The sequence below is a fragment of the Chelonia mydas genome, chromosome 4, assembly GCF_015237465.2.
Source record: "Chelonia mydas isolate rCheMyd1 chromosome 4, rCheMyd1.pri.v2, whole genome shotgun sequence".
Classification (NCBI taxonomy): Eukaryota; Metazoa; Chordata; order Testudines; family Cheloniidae; genus Chelonia; species Chelonia mydas.
Genome location: NC_057852.1, coordinates 36,573,347 through 36,589,762, shown reverse-complemented (window position 1 = coordinate 36,589,762; position 16,416 = coordinate 36,573,347). Strand labels below are relative to the sequence as shown.

Sequence of the window (16,416 nt, the reverse complement as noted above, 5' to 3'; positions counted from 1 at the left end):
CAAAGCCTCAATATATTGTGGGCTGTGGATGGTTTATAAGTGCACAATTTGGGTGGAAGATGAAGAAACTGATGAACGTAGTTGGTGAAACGTTGGACTTATCTCTAGGATTGCTACACAGCTGGCTTTACAGTAACTTGCAAAACAAATGAGCTCCCTATCTAAAATATCAGCCATTGAATGAGCTGAAAGCACTTCAGAAATTTTAATTCAGACCCACAATAGCCCTTTGCAGTACATCAGGGATATATAGATTATTGCTTCACTCACAAAGTCCTATAGTGCTCAGTATCAATGTTTTGAAGACTGAAGAATACTCTAGCCAACTAAAACTGCAGGAGGAATTTAGGTGAGAAGAATGTAATTACCTGAATTGGCAATTGATCAAGACATTGTAGTTAACATCTTGAATTGGAATTTGATCAAGACATTGTAGTTAACATCCTTACTGTAATGAAAAGTGGAATAGGATCTTTAATATAAGGACCTTATATTAATATTTTACCCAAAGAATGGTGAGAGAAAACCACTTTGTGTAACATCTTGGTGTTTCTTAAATGTCTTTCCATCTAACGACTGCAACTCTTTATGAAATCCAACAGAATCTCAGCACCAAATGCAGTTTTTACCATGGCCACTTGTATTCAGAGGCCTTCCAAGCTATGGGACAAATATAGTTTTAATATTCTACATAAAGTATTTTTTTAAATGTGAGATAAACTTTTTTCTCATTTAAATGGGCACAACCTCATTGATTTCATGGAATCACCTATATAACTGTGAGCAGATTGGCCCACAGTGTCCAATAATTTCTCCAAAGGTTAATTTACTTACATTATAAGAACTGGCTATGGCAGGTGTTTGATAAAGCATATTATTTCATCTACATTTTTCATTATTAAATTGTCCTGTTTTTAAAGTTAGATGCCACTACTACACAAGTACAATGATAGAGTTAGGCAAGTCTCCTAACTACCCATTTGAGAATGGAATCTGGTGCACAGATGAGATCACTCTGTCAGTAAGTAACTTGCTGGAAAAGGTAAAGGGTTAACATCAGGAAGCATCTACCTTCACTATGATCCAGTCCGATTGTCTGTTCAATTTCTGCATAGGTGCGAGCGCCATGGCCCTGCACAGAGTCCATATGGCTGGTCTCCATTAGATGAACAATATCCATTCGGTTGATTTTTGTTAGACACTGGGTAAGACTTGTATCTGTGATGTTAGAAAGAGACCATTTAATTGAGCTGAGAGCTCTGTCTTGAATACACTCCTGGGCCACCGATGCCCCAAATCACAGAACTGCATAAGATATTCAAACAGCATTAGCATACATACAATGCAAATACCTCATATGGGAAAAGAACCAAGGGACAGAATGAAAAAATCGTTATTATAGACAACCTGATATTTTGGAAAGGTTGCATGCATGAATTATTCTAACCTCATCGGCTGGAAAGCTGCCTCAGCTAATGCACATTTTTCTGCTTGGCTGGGTAATGTAGGATTTAAGGCCTAGATGCTCAGAGATATTTAGGTGCCTAACTCCCAATGAAATCAATGGCAGGTGCATAAATACCTTTGCAAATCTAGGCCGAGGTACTTACAAAGTGGGATTTCTGCTTTCTGTGAGATGTTATGCTTTTGCTTTCCAAATGCGCTGCGATAAATAACTTAAACACAAAATCCTGTGCTATTCCTCATTATGCAGATTCTATTGCTTAAAAGAAAGTACATTCTTTGGTCAGTTGCCTTCGTACTCTTCTAAACTCTATCTATATTTCCTTTGTGTGACTGTGGGTGAGCACGTCTCTAGCCTACTAGTCTGGGAAAGTACAGTTCATGCAATAACGGAAAATTTACCTGTAGCATGTTTCCCATCCCTTTCAAGCCAGTATTTCAGAAGTGCATGGCTCTGGTCCTGCAGTGAATTTGGATTTTCAATTCGGATCTGGTGAATTTGCTCTTCCGTGAAATCCAGTTCTCTTGCTAATTCTGTGAACAAGAAGCCATTTTTTGTAAAGACTTTCACATTTGTTGTTAGCGGGCCCCTTTTTCAGGCTGGCAGCTGCAACCACAGAGATTACTTTCCCTGACACCAAACTTCTCTCCATTTTATGTGCCACACCTACAGACATTAGGGTGAGACATTTTTATTTAGAGATCACCAAATCCTCCAGAATCCATCGTTCCCAATTTCCATTTAGTATCTGAAGCTTTTTGAATCTAGTTGAAGAACTGGTTAATTTTAAATAATAGCACATTTTGCAGGTACTGAGTCCAGGGCTGGATTAAGGTGTAAGTGCTAGAGGCCTCTACGGACATGTGATGGTCAGAATCTTAGCATTCCGATTTTTTTTTTAAAAAGTTTCTAGGACTTACAGTTTGGAAGCAAAGTTTGAACATGTGAACTGAGAATAATCAGTGTAGCCAGGACTGCTTGTGTTGACAGATAGCCTCAGATAATAGTTCTGAGAGAGGGAACTACTCCTTTCTTCTCAATGAGACGTGAACTACACCCAGAATTAGTGGGAGGCTCCTGCCAATACCACTTCAACATAAGACAGTGTGTAGCAGAAGAGGGCATGAGTTTCGGCCAACTCATCCAAGCTGATATAACTCAGCTGTTGGGGTAAATACTGGGGAACTCCTACTGCCATTCCTGGCAGGAAAACTGGGGCCCTTATCAATGTCCCTGTCTTTTTGGGAGGACCTCCTGCCACTGCAATTCTGAATGGCAGGGCCATAGGGGGTCCCATGAAGTGATGTGCCAAAGGCCCCAGATTGGGTAATCTAGCCCTGAGTGAATCCATTTTGTAAATTCATGCCCTCTCGGAATTTTGAAACAAAATGTAACCAGCTAGAATACATATTGAAAAACAAATTTTACAAATGCAATTTAGCTACAAATTAGACTTAGAGCTGTGAGTCATGCAGAACTTTTTTCTAAAAACAATTTCCTTGTACCCCCAAAGTAAAATAGGTAAGAAGAACCTTTGCCACTATCTGTGTGTGTACCTCCAGGTTTCATGCAGGCATTTTGCTCTGCTGCCATCATTAGAATATTCTAACCACTCAGGATTCAGGTTTGTCACTGTTGTGTATGGCTAAAACAAAGTTTGTGATGAGAAAAAGACCAAATTAAAGGCAAGATGGTGAGCTGCCCTTACAATACCACGCTGGGATACGAAGTGTCCCTTTTCCTCTCTGTGCAGCAGGAGGGCAAGGATTGTGCAGAACACTGGGTCTGGTCTACACTATAAAGTTGCATGCGCCTATACTCAGATTTGTCTCTGGCCAATGTAAGATCCCTATTATGACAATGCAGTAAAACCACCTCCCTAAATGGCACTGAGCCATGATCGACCCATTGAAGTCAATGCAGTGTGAGTGTAGACACTGCTAGACTTCTGTTGACCCTAGCTGTCCCACAATGCCCCAGTCCCTCTGACAGTGACTGCTCTGGTCACAATTGTAAACTTTACTGCCCAGAGGTCGTATAGACTGGAAGCCACCTACCCTTTAAACTGTTTTTGAAATGCCTTTTTCTGATTGTCCAGCTTGGTGAGCACACACCTAGGAAATGCGTCCGCATATTCACAAGCCCAGGGAGGCCAACAATAGATCTGGTGCAGAGTCACAGGCCTCCTGCTTTTACAATAAGCTACATGCTGTACTCGGCAGAGGCCCCACCAGCACCCCAGAGACCACCGTGGATACCTCAGAGGGCCTGAGACAGAAACTTAGCCATGAACAGTGAGGAGGAAGAGGAAGGGGAGAGCCATGGCAGTAGCTCCAGCAATATGTAGGGGGGGGCATGGAGGGTCCAGTGCCCCGCCCCAGATTGGCCTGCCGGGACAGGGAGGGAGAGAGGCTGCTCTCCCTGGCAGCCTGGCACGGAGGGGGGCAACGCGGCCTCCCAGTCAGGCTCTCCCAAGCAGAAGTGACTCCATCCCACTCCCCACCCAGATGCCAGGGAGAGCGGCCCAATGTGCAGGGGGGGAGGCACAGGGAGAGAAGGACAGAGTCCCGTCCCGTCCCCCCACAAGTAACATGGGATGGGGAGAGGTCACTGGGCAGAGGACACACATGGGGCGGTCACATGTCCTCCCTTTAGATTGTTCCCCCTCAGTATGGGGAGGCACGAGTCATCTACTTACCTGCAGGTTCAAAGTAGAGGGATAGGGGATATTTGTTGAAACAAAAACATCTCTGATGTTTTGCAAATATGGTAAGGAAAATTATGAAACACCCACTACAGAAGATTAACTTCATTTTGTTCGTATGATGGATTTTAAAATTTTCTCCAGTTTGTAACTCCCTTTTCAACCCTATTGTCAGGGATTTCAGACTGCCCTAGGGGGTTACAGCAAAATGGGACTTCTTTGGAATTCCTCCATCAAGGACCATGGTAAATTTGCCTACCCTCTGGAAGTGATTGAGGATTCTATTCTCTAAATTCATGGGGAAACGACTAGAGGTATGACAAGAGGGGAGTGGGGTTGCATGGCATAGGGCCAGGGAGGATGGTCCGGGCACAGTGGACTGAGTGAGAAAAGGTGCAGAGTTCATTGCAAACGTAGATATCAAGGGAAGCTGAGTTTGAAGTTTTTGTTGGACAATGTGCAACCAAATGCAGGACAGAGAACTATGCACAGCTCATTCTCTTTAAATTCCTCTTGTTGTCAGCTGATTTCCAGCAGTAGAATTACTAATTTCACTCAGTTCCAATTTGGCCTCTCCACCAATGATGTATCTGTCTCACCCTGGTGTGGGTTTCTGCAGATAAAATCACTGTTGCAAATATGGTCCCTTTCATCCCCCCCAACTCTGCCATCAGTTCTGAAAAAAAAAGGGGGCATTTATGGAAGACTTACTCAGCTGCCTGTGGCTGCTTTGCAGCCCAGAATTGCCAGCGTACAGGCAGCTCTGGCCGCACACCCACCTTCCTGACATGGCCTCTAACTAGAGTCCTGGGGGGCTGCAAGGAGGAGGGTTATTGTTTTATGTATGATGGTTCTGTGTCATTCTTATGCTGGCCATAGAGTGAGAGGCCATAGAGTCTAGAATCTGGCCCATACTCTTCCTTTTCTTTATGGCAAGGTCGTAAGTTCATCAATATCCTGAGAAAACTAGTTTCTATAAGCTATTGGAGAACTGTCTTTCATTAATAAAGACATCTGGCAGAAGCATAGAAATGGAAGAAAAACCCAATTCTGAATAAACATACTTCACCTGAAAGAGATTACATGCAGTTTACCTGTCCAGCTGAATCCAAGATGATCAGCAATGTGTGCCAGTCTTTCCTCTGTTCTTCCTTGATCATCCTGTTGATCTAAATAAGGTCAAACAGAACAGCCACAAGTTGTCTACGAACAAGTCAAGGAGAAGCTACAAAACTGATGTATCTCAAGAAAGGAAAGCATTCTTCTTCTAACTGCTCTGGAGCTCCATAAACTGTGGGTGTTTAAAAATAGACACCTAACATTAGGCTTTTACAGCTCTATTTAGGTGCCAAAAAAGACCTGATTTTCAAATTGGAGCTTTTGGCTGGTCAGCATTTTTGAAAATCAGACTACTTATGTACATGCCAAAATAGGATGTAAATGTCTACTGTACCCATTTCATCCAAAAAAGTTATTCTTAGGCTTCTATTTAACAATAAGCCCCCTTATATCTAGAACTAAAGAGGAGAGGGCAAACTGTTACTGGGACAAAAACTGTGTTTTCCAAGCTCTCTTTAGTCAATGCCAAAGAGAAGTCAAAAATGTACTGCAATTTGTTCTTTTTGATATATTATTATTTTAAAGAAATGTTATTCAATCACAAGGAATTTCAAATTACAGTTTGTATTTGGTATTTAGCAATATATTTTAGTTGATTATTTCATAAAAGATTATTACAACTGAATTCAAAGAATAACCCAGGATATTTACAAAGAAAGCCTGGGAAAGACAAGATTCCACTTGTCAGTGTTTATATATTTCAGTGATAAAAGTATAAAGACCCATCCCCACATCCAATTTGAGACCAGCAGAGTTTAAGTTTTGGTTTTCCCATGGATTTCATGAAATTACCATCTGAATATTTAGTTACAGGAATACAGATGTATGTATATGTTCGTAAGTTTTAACTATTGGATTTTCTTTGAGGCTACTCAATGATATTATATAAACGTTAACATTTCTTGGGGGAAAACAACACCACCAATCACTATGCACTATATTAAGTTACTGGTGAAACGTGGAGCATTCTTGAGAAATTGGATGTCAAAAAACAAAAGGAGTTTAATGATTTTTAAGATGTGAAATAGTATTGAGGCCTCAAACTGCAAAAGAAAAAAAATACACCTATCCCAGTTTCAACACAGTGCGTGTTTATTTGCAAAATATTTTATCACTAGTAAAAATAGGAGGTCAGTCTAGGACCAAGGAAAACCAAAAGGCAAAACTCACATGGCCTGAAGAATCAGTTGTGTTAAAGCAAAATATCATGTTTTTAGCAAAGGATTTTCTGCTTATTGTGTTAACACTTTCCATAAGCATTCGCAGTGTGCAATCTTGAGACTGTTTCCCAGACAAGAAAATATAGACACAATACAATAACAAACACAGCTTACACAAACGCATTAACAATCACAGAAAGCTCAAAGAAAATGATGCACAAATCACACACACACACACTCGCGCGCGCACACACACACACACAAAAGAATTATAAAATTCATGACATGCGTAGCACTAGGAATCCCAGTGGCTGGCAAATACCTTCAGCACGGTCATGGACATTTTCATCAGGAATACGCTCAATCTGAGTCTCAATGGACTCATCCCAAATGGGCCTGGTGTCAAAGATGTCTTCGGAAATTGAATGCTGGGTCTCAATGGATGGCACATTTTCAATAACAGAAACTTCTAGGGCGCTACTACTTTCATCATCTGAAATTAATTCTTGCTCTCTTTCTGCCTGGGTAAGTCTATCCACTAACTTGGAAGCTTCATCACTAATCTCTTCAAAGAACTCTATGGAGTTTTTGTAAAGGTCAAAAAAATGGTCCTTATGTTCTTTTGTGGGACTACCAGTACTGTGGGAAGCTGGGGTGCTTCTGCCTTTAACTGGCAGTCTTGATGAAAATATCTTTGATCTTGCTGTTGTCACATCATCTGATTCTAGCTCAAGCTTCATCTCATCCACCCTCTCTCTGGTCTCTGCTTCCACCTCAGCATAACTCCTAGCTTTTATTGAACGCCTAGTCTTTGGATCCATGGGAACACTTGCATCAGATTCAGATTTGCTTCGATTATCTTGTTTCATAGATAGTTTGCATGTCATATCAAGAGCTTTGGGTGACTGTGGCTTCTTGATAGATGTTTCTGTGTATGCACACTGTTGCTCGGCTCTTTGGAAAGCTGCCTTGACAGGAATTTTAGACTTTGGTTTTGTTTGGTCATCCTTTATTTCATCTTGCAAGCTGTCCAGAAAGCCATCTGAGGGCAGAATCTCATATTCTGATTGTTGCAATGACTGCGGTGCAGCAGGAGTTGTTCTGACAGGAATTTTGGATTTGCTTTCAGAAGAAGGCACGCTGCTCTCCAGGACAGCAGTAGGGATTTCAATCACGGATCTCTGTTCCTCTGGTGAAGAGTCTGGGGACTCATCATCCTGTTCAGAATACACAGACCTAGTGACTGTGGAAAAATCTAACTGTACATCTATCACAGACTTCTCTGGAGAGATAGGGCAAGGCACCTGACTGCTGTCAAATGTATCATCAGTTTCCACTTTGGAGAAGGGATCTACTTCAGAAGCTTCAGAGGCAGCAATCTCTTTCTTTGGTGATTTTGAAGAAACTGAAATACCCATTTTAATGGGAATTCTAGATTTAAGTTCAGCTTTTGTAGTGCCCACACTCACACCTGTGCTCGTCATTTCCTCTGATTTATCAGAAAGCTCAGATACTGGTGATGCTAGTGTAAGTGCATCTTTTTCCTCTATATCAGTTTCATCTGATTCTGAAGGTGCAAATGGATCTGGTGATCTCTCTAGTTTAGCAGATTCCATCTTTGTGGCCTCTTTCATTTCTTCAGATAAAGAAACTTCTTCTTGAGACTGCTGCCCCACTTGGAAAAAGTGAAAGCTTTCATCTGCATAGTTCCTTTTGGTCATGTCAATGGCTCCACTTCGAGTCATTTCAAACAACTTTCCTTCCTGGAAGAGAAAAGGGTTTTGCTCACTAGTTGGTGTCCCTTCTTCTGTGGGTGTCCTGGCTGGTGTGGTATCAGGTGTTGTACCCTGTGACCGCCTGTCCACCATTAAACCAAAAATCTTTTGCTCCTCCTCTTTTACTCGAGCCTCAAAAGCTTCATCGTCTTCACGTATTTCACTCCACCTGTCAGAATCCACATCTGTTTTGGTGATGACCACTTGGCTGATCAGTTTTTCAGCTTCATCTTTTATATACTGAAGGGAAGTTTGATCTAATGCTATGGGGTCTGCTGCTGAAGGCACTGAAGTTGATATTTTCTGTTTTGACTCTATTTCCATATATACCTCTTCTGAAGTTTGATCTTCCCCTGGAGGAGCATGTCTGCTAAGGGAACCTGCCACTAATGTGTCCTCAATCGTTGTTTCTACTTCAACAGAATGAGCATCTCTGGGTGATGGACTGGTCATCTGCCTTGTATCAGTTTCTATCCTACTTTCACAGCTAGTGAAAAATTGTTCAGAAGGGACATTTTCATATGGGCTTGTTATATGTGGAGCACCACTTTCATCAGAATCTGCTGCATAGCCTTCAAATTCATCCTTTTTAGTGGTAAGGGATGAATATTCTTTGGAAGGTGTCTCACTATAAGAAACACTTTGGCATGTCTCAAAATCTTTGTCTGATTTTGTCAAAGCACTTCCCAAAGCAGAGCTTGCAGGGGAAACATCTTCAGCCAATGCATCGTCTTGTGATGCAGGACTCTGAGAAGTATCATGTCCAAAGGGACCAAATACTTTCCCAGACACATCCCCTAAAGCACTGAGGTCTTCATGTGTTAACTTTCCAGCTGCATCAGTCTGTTTCTGAGAAGCATATTGTTGCTGTAGTGCTGGGGATGGCTGATGAACCCAAACTTCTTTTTGAGCATCATCACCAACTGCATGATAGAAAGCACCATCAAGTCGTGTCACTGGGCCATTAGGGCTAATTGTCTCACTTTCATCTGTACTATAACAACACTTTGATTCATCTGTTTCTGCTATGATACCAGTATCAGAGTGAAAAATGTTTGATTCTTCAGTGTAAGCTTTACAGCTATCACCAAACGCAGGTGGTTCCTCCTTGTCTCCCTTTGTGGGCTTATCTGATTCTGCTTTGTACTCCTCCATCCTGAAAACATGTTGTTTGGGGTCAATAGGTTGAAATCCTGCTTCTTCAGGGCTGGAACTGGAGTCTACCCCGGATAGATGTGGTGAAGGAGGTTGCACTCTAATTACAGGTTCCATTAAGAGGCCTGAGTCAGCTTCTTTTTTCAGCTGAGTCAATTCTGGCTCACTTTCAGAAGAGGAAGAACTTTTCCTAATGTCTGCAGAAGACATCACTACTGTAGGTATATGTTTTTCTTCAATGGCTGTTGGCTCTGTTTCTTCATTTTCATATGCAGCACCTGAATCAGGAATTGAAGAAGATTCCTCTTGCTTTTTATCCTTTATGTATTCTCTTTTCTGTTTTGCTTCTTGTTCCAATTCATCAAACATTTTGATTTTGGTCACCATTTTAAACATCTCCTCTTCCGGAGTGAACCTCTTCTTTGGTTCACTTTCTGAATCATCCTCTGGTTCTTCACTGACTTCAGTGATTGTGGCTGACTTAGATATATTTGACAGTGCCTGCGAGTCTGCAGTTTTGGGTGTAATTTCATAGCTAATTTCTTCAGAGCTAGGAGTGTCAGGTGAAAGAGGACTTTTCCCAGAACTCTCCATGAGGGATGTTTGTTCTAAACTGTCATCTTCAGCACTTCCATCAGGGTCGCGGAGAATTCTGGAACGCATAGATGCCAGCTCTGGAAACATTTCTGCCCTGGTAGGGAAAGACTGAAGGGGAACCTGTCCTGTAAGAATGCCAGCCTTTGCTTTTTGTTCTACAGGGCTGCTTTCAAGCGAATCACGGCATGGCGACTCTTTCATAGGGCTAGGCTCCAGGGAATCAGGTGTTTTGTGTGATGAGTTATCTTCCAGCACTGGGCTTGCTTCCAATGAGTCTTTATGACTTATAGCCAGGGATTCATCTGCCACTGGGCTAAAGCTTTCACTGTGATGACTAGGAAGGGAAAGTTCCAACCCTTGGGGACTTCTAACAACAACATGATGTTCACGGGTCATCTCTTTCTCTAAACAGCTGTCATACATTTCAGAAGATTTAGTTACATGTGTGTGTTCAGTGATTTTGGATTCTTTTGCACTGCTAACATCTTTCATAATGGAAGCTGAGCTACTATCCGTAAGTTTGCCTGCCCCTTTCTCAGGGGCTGAAGGTACCTGTTCTGATAAATGATCGGGATGAGATTTGATAGCTTCAATATCTGCAGTTAGCTGTTCTGCAGCAATACCTCTTTCACCTTTCATTGGAGAGAGTTCCTTTGGAGAACATGTCTCTGCTGCTCTATGCACTGTAGTGGATTCTTTTGTTTCTCCAGTTTCCTCATCAGTTTTCTTTGGTGAGAAAGACAGACTTTCAGGGCTTGTTTCTGGAGTCTCTGCCAGACCCTCATGCTTATAACTTTCCTCAGAGCTGATCTGAGGGGTTCCATCAAGTAGGCTACCAGGAGAATCTGCTACACCTTCATGTTTAAGGCTTTCTGAGCTTCCATCAAAAGCACCACTTTGCAAAGAGAGAGCAGGTAGGAAGCCATCTTTCACATACTCTGAGGGGATGGTAACACTGAAAGGACTGGTCAGTACTTGCTCTAAGTGAAGCTCTCCCTCCTCAGTGACTGAAAGGTGTCGGAACTGCTGGTACTTGTCATTACTCTCAAGCTCTTCTTTAATGACATCGGAAAAGTCGGTTGAAGTTTTTCTGTCCGGGCTGATCTGGAAGTCAGTGTCTCCTTGGTCATCCTCAGCTGTACTTTCCTTAACAACTGCTGCCTCCTTGGAACTTTCTTCATCAAATACTGGAGAGAAAGGTTCAGTTCTTTTATAGCTTTGTTCTTTTACCTGACCTCTATCTACAGGTTCCTCTTTAGCGTAATCAGAAGAAGCTTTTGGTCCTTTTTTTGATGGGGAATCTTTATCTATCTTAAGGACTTTGGTTTGTTTGACTGTCAGCCTCTCTTTTTTGTTTGTTTTCCTTGGTGGTGGTACCTGTCCTGTTTCACTTTCTAAATAAACTGCTTCTCTCTGAGTTGGTTCTTTGTCAGAGAGCTGCTGCTTCTGTTTGATAGCTTTGTGCTCAAACAGTCCAGATTTATTCTTGGATGGATCTTGCCCTGACTGGAAGGCTTTCATCAGCTCCCGGACTGACATAGTCTCTTCAAGTCTTTCTGTTTTAGCTGAGGGTGAAACAGGTGGCTGTGCTTTGTGCACTATTTTTTTAGCTTGCACTGGCCTCGTAACAGGCCTCTCAGTAGTGATTTCTTTTGGTTGGATTCTGACAGGCAGTTTTGAACGTACTTTCTGTTCATCTTCCACTCGCTTCTGAAGAGCTTTTACTTTGTCTTTTATGGAGCCAATAGGCGTTTCTTCTATTACAGGGGATACAGCGCTAACATCAGGAACAGCTGCAGGTGTTAAACCTGGCTCATCATCTAATGACTCCTCAGAACTGAACTTTGTTAGTCCTGATTGTTCTTCACTGCTTTGTGTCTCTCCCTCTCCTTCCTTTTGCCTTTGTTTATCTTTTAGTTTCCTCCTAACTGGTTTTTTAATTTCCAAGGCTGGTTTGTGTTGTTCCTGTGTACCTTGAGTTTCAGCTGTTGGAGAGCCCTGTTCTCCTTTTTCAGAACCCCTGCTTATAACAACAGCTTCAAATCTCTCTCCTACTAAATCTTCTTGGAATGTTTGTGGTTCCACCTCATGAAGAGACACATAGGTTTTTAAGTCCTCGGTAAGATAGTCTACCATTCCTGTCATGTTTGTCTTTCTTATCTCTGTTGTTCCTTTTCCTATCCTAAGTTCTATACAGGCAGGTTCAATGACTTCTAAAGGAACATTTTGTCTGGCCTCTTCAATTTCTTCATCACTGACAATAACCCATTCCTCTTCCACTAACTCTCGTCCAGAATGGGACCTCGGCAGTATGTGGTCTTCTCTTGTGTAGGTTCCACATCTGAGAATTTCATTTACTTTCTCTAAGTCCTCTTTCACTCTTTCCACAATTTCAAAAGGCTCCCCTGGCTCTTCTTCAGGGGCTTTCCCAAGATCTTTCACCTTAATGGAACCTGACTGATCAGAAGGGTCAGTTGTCAAGATGGCAGTCATTTTGATCAAATCTTGTTTCATCTCAGAAACTTCAGATAGCAAGTCTGGACTGGCTAGTACTGGGACTTCATTAACCAGGTGGCTTTTCAGGATAGATGTTTCTGTAGATTCTGTCTCGTCATCATCTTTGATGTGAATGAAAAACATTGAAAGTAAAATGGAAATCAAAAATAGAGATTGAAAAATGTAATCAGGACTGAAAATGACAGTCTTTGGTTGCATTGGTAGGAAGGTCAACAAAATGGGCTGGGCATGGTGGATCCACAAGATCTGAGGATACAAGAGCAAAGCAAAGCTAACAGGAAAAAAAAACTGAAAAGGAAAATGGGCAGGAAATAACTTGCTTAATTTTCCCACTATTGCACATCCACACATACAACACCACCAAAGCTTAACAAACCAAATTATCAGGACAACATAAAAATTAAAACAACAACAACAAAAATTAAAAATAAAAAACAATGCGGGAACACAGTGAAATTACACAGATAGACATCTCAAGATTGTTTGATGTTACAGATCAATGTAAAAAAAAAAAACCAAGAAAAAAGCCCAAAAAAAAAAGGGGGGGGGGGGCAAGCAAACAAACAAAAAACCCATTAAAATTCGATTTCCTCTAAGTGAAAGCCAGTGGTAGCAAACTGTCAGAGTAACATTTGGGTAGAAGTATGCATTTGTTTTTCTTAATGATCAAAATAAAAAATATTTATGTGTATTTAATTCTGCAGTAATCTAAAGTATGATCAAATATAGAGAGATCTGAATCAGCTGCAAACCGGCATTTCATCTAAGGGGATCTCACACCTAAACAATGAAACAAACATTCTTCTGCTTCAAGAGGTATGGTCCTTTCCTTGGAACATCCTCATTGACAAATAATGTATAGATAGAGGATAAAAAAAGAGAAGGAAAAAAAAGAAGGGGAAATAAAAATAACCTTGAATCAACTTAAATGTGAATTTAAAGGTTCAAAAAAATGTAATGTATGGCAACCAAAAATCAGACATTCACACTGGACACACATACAGTTTATGTAAGCCAAGTTATTTCCATGCAAAGCAAAGGTGTTGGGTATGTAGCCTTACTTAAAAGCAATAGGTGGAGAATGGTTATAAATTAAAATAATACATGAAAATAAAACACAACATACTGTGGTGAAGTATTAGCTATTCTCCACAACCAATATACAAAGTATAGGATTGTAGGCAGCTCAGGATATGGCAGAGTTGCTTGTGGAGAATATTTTGTGACAGGGCCCAATTCGAACAAGGATTATTAAGAAATCTGCATCTGATTGAATAAAATAGTACAGGATTAATGTCAGTTATATCCAGAGCACCACTGTTATTTATTTGTAATGTAATGAATTTTTCTTGCTTTTAAAAATATTACAGTATACTAAGAATGATATGTTTCGGTATCATAAGGTATTAATTGAAGATGGAGTAAACCAAAATGAAAGATTCTGTGCAACCAAATATCTGCATTTGTTTAAAAAAATATTCATCCTGTTGCAATACTTTTTTTGTATTTCATGAATTTCGAGTATTCCTCCACTGGGGAAGTAGGCACAGTAAAACTGGACCTTTTTGTTTCCCAGACTAACAGGTCATTTCTGTGTTGTTTTATAGTATTACCAAATGCCCATTATGGTAAACGAGAGGGCTAACAGAGCAACTAAGGTTTGATGGGAAATAAAGGAAAGCTTGTGAAATCTCCAGAACTGCTGGGAGACATTTGAGACAAATTCAACAATGTGAATAGACCTCTTTATCTATGTGGAGCAGCCACAATTCTTATGGATTTCCACATAGGCCTAGGGATCCAGGTTAGTGAGTACTGATACAGGTTTGGAGGTCTAGTTAGCTGCTTCTGACTGGTATGGAATTTTATTGGGATTTTAAGAATCCAGGCTCTCTGAAAAGCCTATTTGTTCTAATGAAAATCACTCCGTTTCAGCAACAAAAGAAGAGGGTTGGTACATCAGGGATGGGTTTTTTCTTGTTTTTTGTTTTTGAAATCCTTTAAGTTAGGATTTCCAAATGCTTCATTTCTTTCTAGTAACCTTTTAATCTAGTAAATAAAAACAAAATTTGCGATGCACTGTGTCTGCATGGAACCCCACTAACTTCAGTATAACTCCGCATGGGCACAGGAGCCTGACCTTTTGGCAGGGTCAGGGCCTCGGCTATGAACCCCAAAAGAGAAAAGATTGGTTTGCCATTGTGCAAACAATCACCATTAAATCCTGTAAAACCTTCACACTAGAAAGGAGTTTATTACACAATGGCACCATGCGCTAAATAAATAATTTTTTTAAAAAATGGGGAAATGGGAAAGATTAATGTCTCAGGAATTTGGTGCTAAAAATAACTAATTCTAATTTGGTGTGTAGTGCCACATGAATGAATAGCAAAACTTCCAAAGACAGTATGCAGAAATGAACTTTTTCCTCTGTATTAAATTGTATTCACTTTTAAAGATGGCTGCAACCCCGAAACAAGTCAAAAGTCATTTTTTCCCCCAAAATGCAGTTAGTAAGAAAAATTGCTGCATACAAAAGCTCTCAGCTCTCCTCACAGGATTGTTCAAATTGAGCAGATAAATTTGTCTGGGTTTGCATCTTCATTAAAGGGAGACGTTTAGCAGAGCACTTGTTTGTTATAGTGCAGCTGAAGAAACATCTGAAGAAGTGGTGTTTTACCCATGAAAGCTTATGCCCAAATAAATGTTAGTTTTTAAGGTGCCACCAGACTCCGTGTTGTTTTTGTTTGTTATGGGTTAGGATCAAGCCAGTCCATTCTCACTAGTCTACCATTAATCCCTTTCACTCCAACTAATAACTGTCAGGCTCCAGTAATAATGGCGGGTGGGGGGGGACCTAATTAAAGCCCTATTGCCAATCATATTTCACCACAGTAATGGGGATTACACAGCCTGATTACTTTGGACAGTATCACTTTTACATATGCCTGTGTTTCTTGTAATCAACGTAATGAAGTATATTGGGGAGTTTAGTGATGCTTTTATTAAAAAGTGATACTGTCATTTCTCTGATAAAAATGAGGTTACAATACTATGCCAACAAACATACAAAAACATAAAAATGGAGGGATGGGTATTTATACAAGCATAACAGCAATAGCAGGATTTCTAGGGATGTTGAAGGAAAGTGAATGCTTAGATGAATTGTCTTAATATGGTATTATTTATAAATTTATAAGTTAAAATGTATTTAATTGAATAGCTGCATTCCTATTATATTGCTTACTATTACATTTTTAAACTATTATAATTATTAGTAATGTCAATTAGAGCTTGCGGTCTCTTTCATGCTTTTCTTTATTCTTAATCAGCTTTCACACAAACAGTTGTTATAATTTTTTTAATCTTACGTTTTTCTGAGGTCATGTCAACCTGAAAGAGAACACACATAAAGTGAAATAGTTACAATATCACACTTGTGCATGTATATATATGTATATATAAGGTCATATGGGGTAAATTTTCAAAGTTCGCCTTTGGTTTTGTCTTCACAGTTTTGTCTGTGGAATTCTGACAGCACTATTATTTGTGCACAAATAAAAGAATCTCACATGTAAATGGAATTTACACATCCAAAATGGTGTGAACAAAATTAGGGGTTACATTCTGAACATTTAACCCTGAGAGTCAACTCTACTGGCAGAATGAATGGAAGGAAAGGAATTGGGTAACGCTAAAACTATATTGCATATAACACTGGGGCCCACCATTTGTCTTCAGTAAGTGTGAAGAATTCCCATATCAGCCAATAAGAATTCTGTATGTGGATAAATGCAAGATGTTGCCCCAAACTATTATCTTTATCTGCTATCTCTTGCTTTTCAAGGGAGTGATCAGAACAGAAATACATTATTATGAATTGTGATACAGACCTGCCTTATGATCACTTGTAGGTTACATTAC

General features: G+C 40.3%; 1 protein-coding gene across 50 annotated transcripts in view; it reads right to left on the bottom strand.

Moving 5' to 3' along the window:
* The window catches only part of ANK2 (ankyrin 2), a 559,252-nt gene that overhangs the window by 16,212 nt on the left and 526,624 nt on the right, over positions 1 to 16,416 (bottom strand). For 38 of the 50 annotated variants that reach the window (XM_043545376.1, XM_043545385.1, XM_043545358.1 and 35 more), the window contains 4 exons: positions 15,864 to 15,885; positions 5,264 to 5,338; positions 1,867 to 1,998; positions 1,072 to 1,218 (listed from right to left, as the gene is read on the bottom strand). In XM_043545376.1, coding sequence (XP_043401311.1) covers positions 1,072 to 1,218; positions 1,867 to 1,998; positions 5,264 to 5,338; positions 15,864 to 15,885 — 376 coding nt within the window. Of the gene's footprint in view, positions 1 to 1,071; positions 1,219 to 1,866; positions 1,999 to 5,263; positions 5,339 to 6,770; positions 12,594 to 15,863; positions 15,886 to 16,416 lie in introns of all 50 variants that reach the window. The other 12 variants (XM_043545350.1, XM_043545349.1, XM_043545351.1 and 9 more) reach the window with 1 other exon arrangement.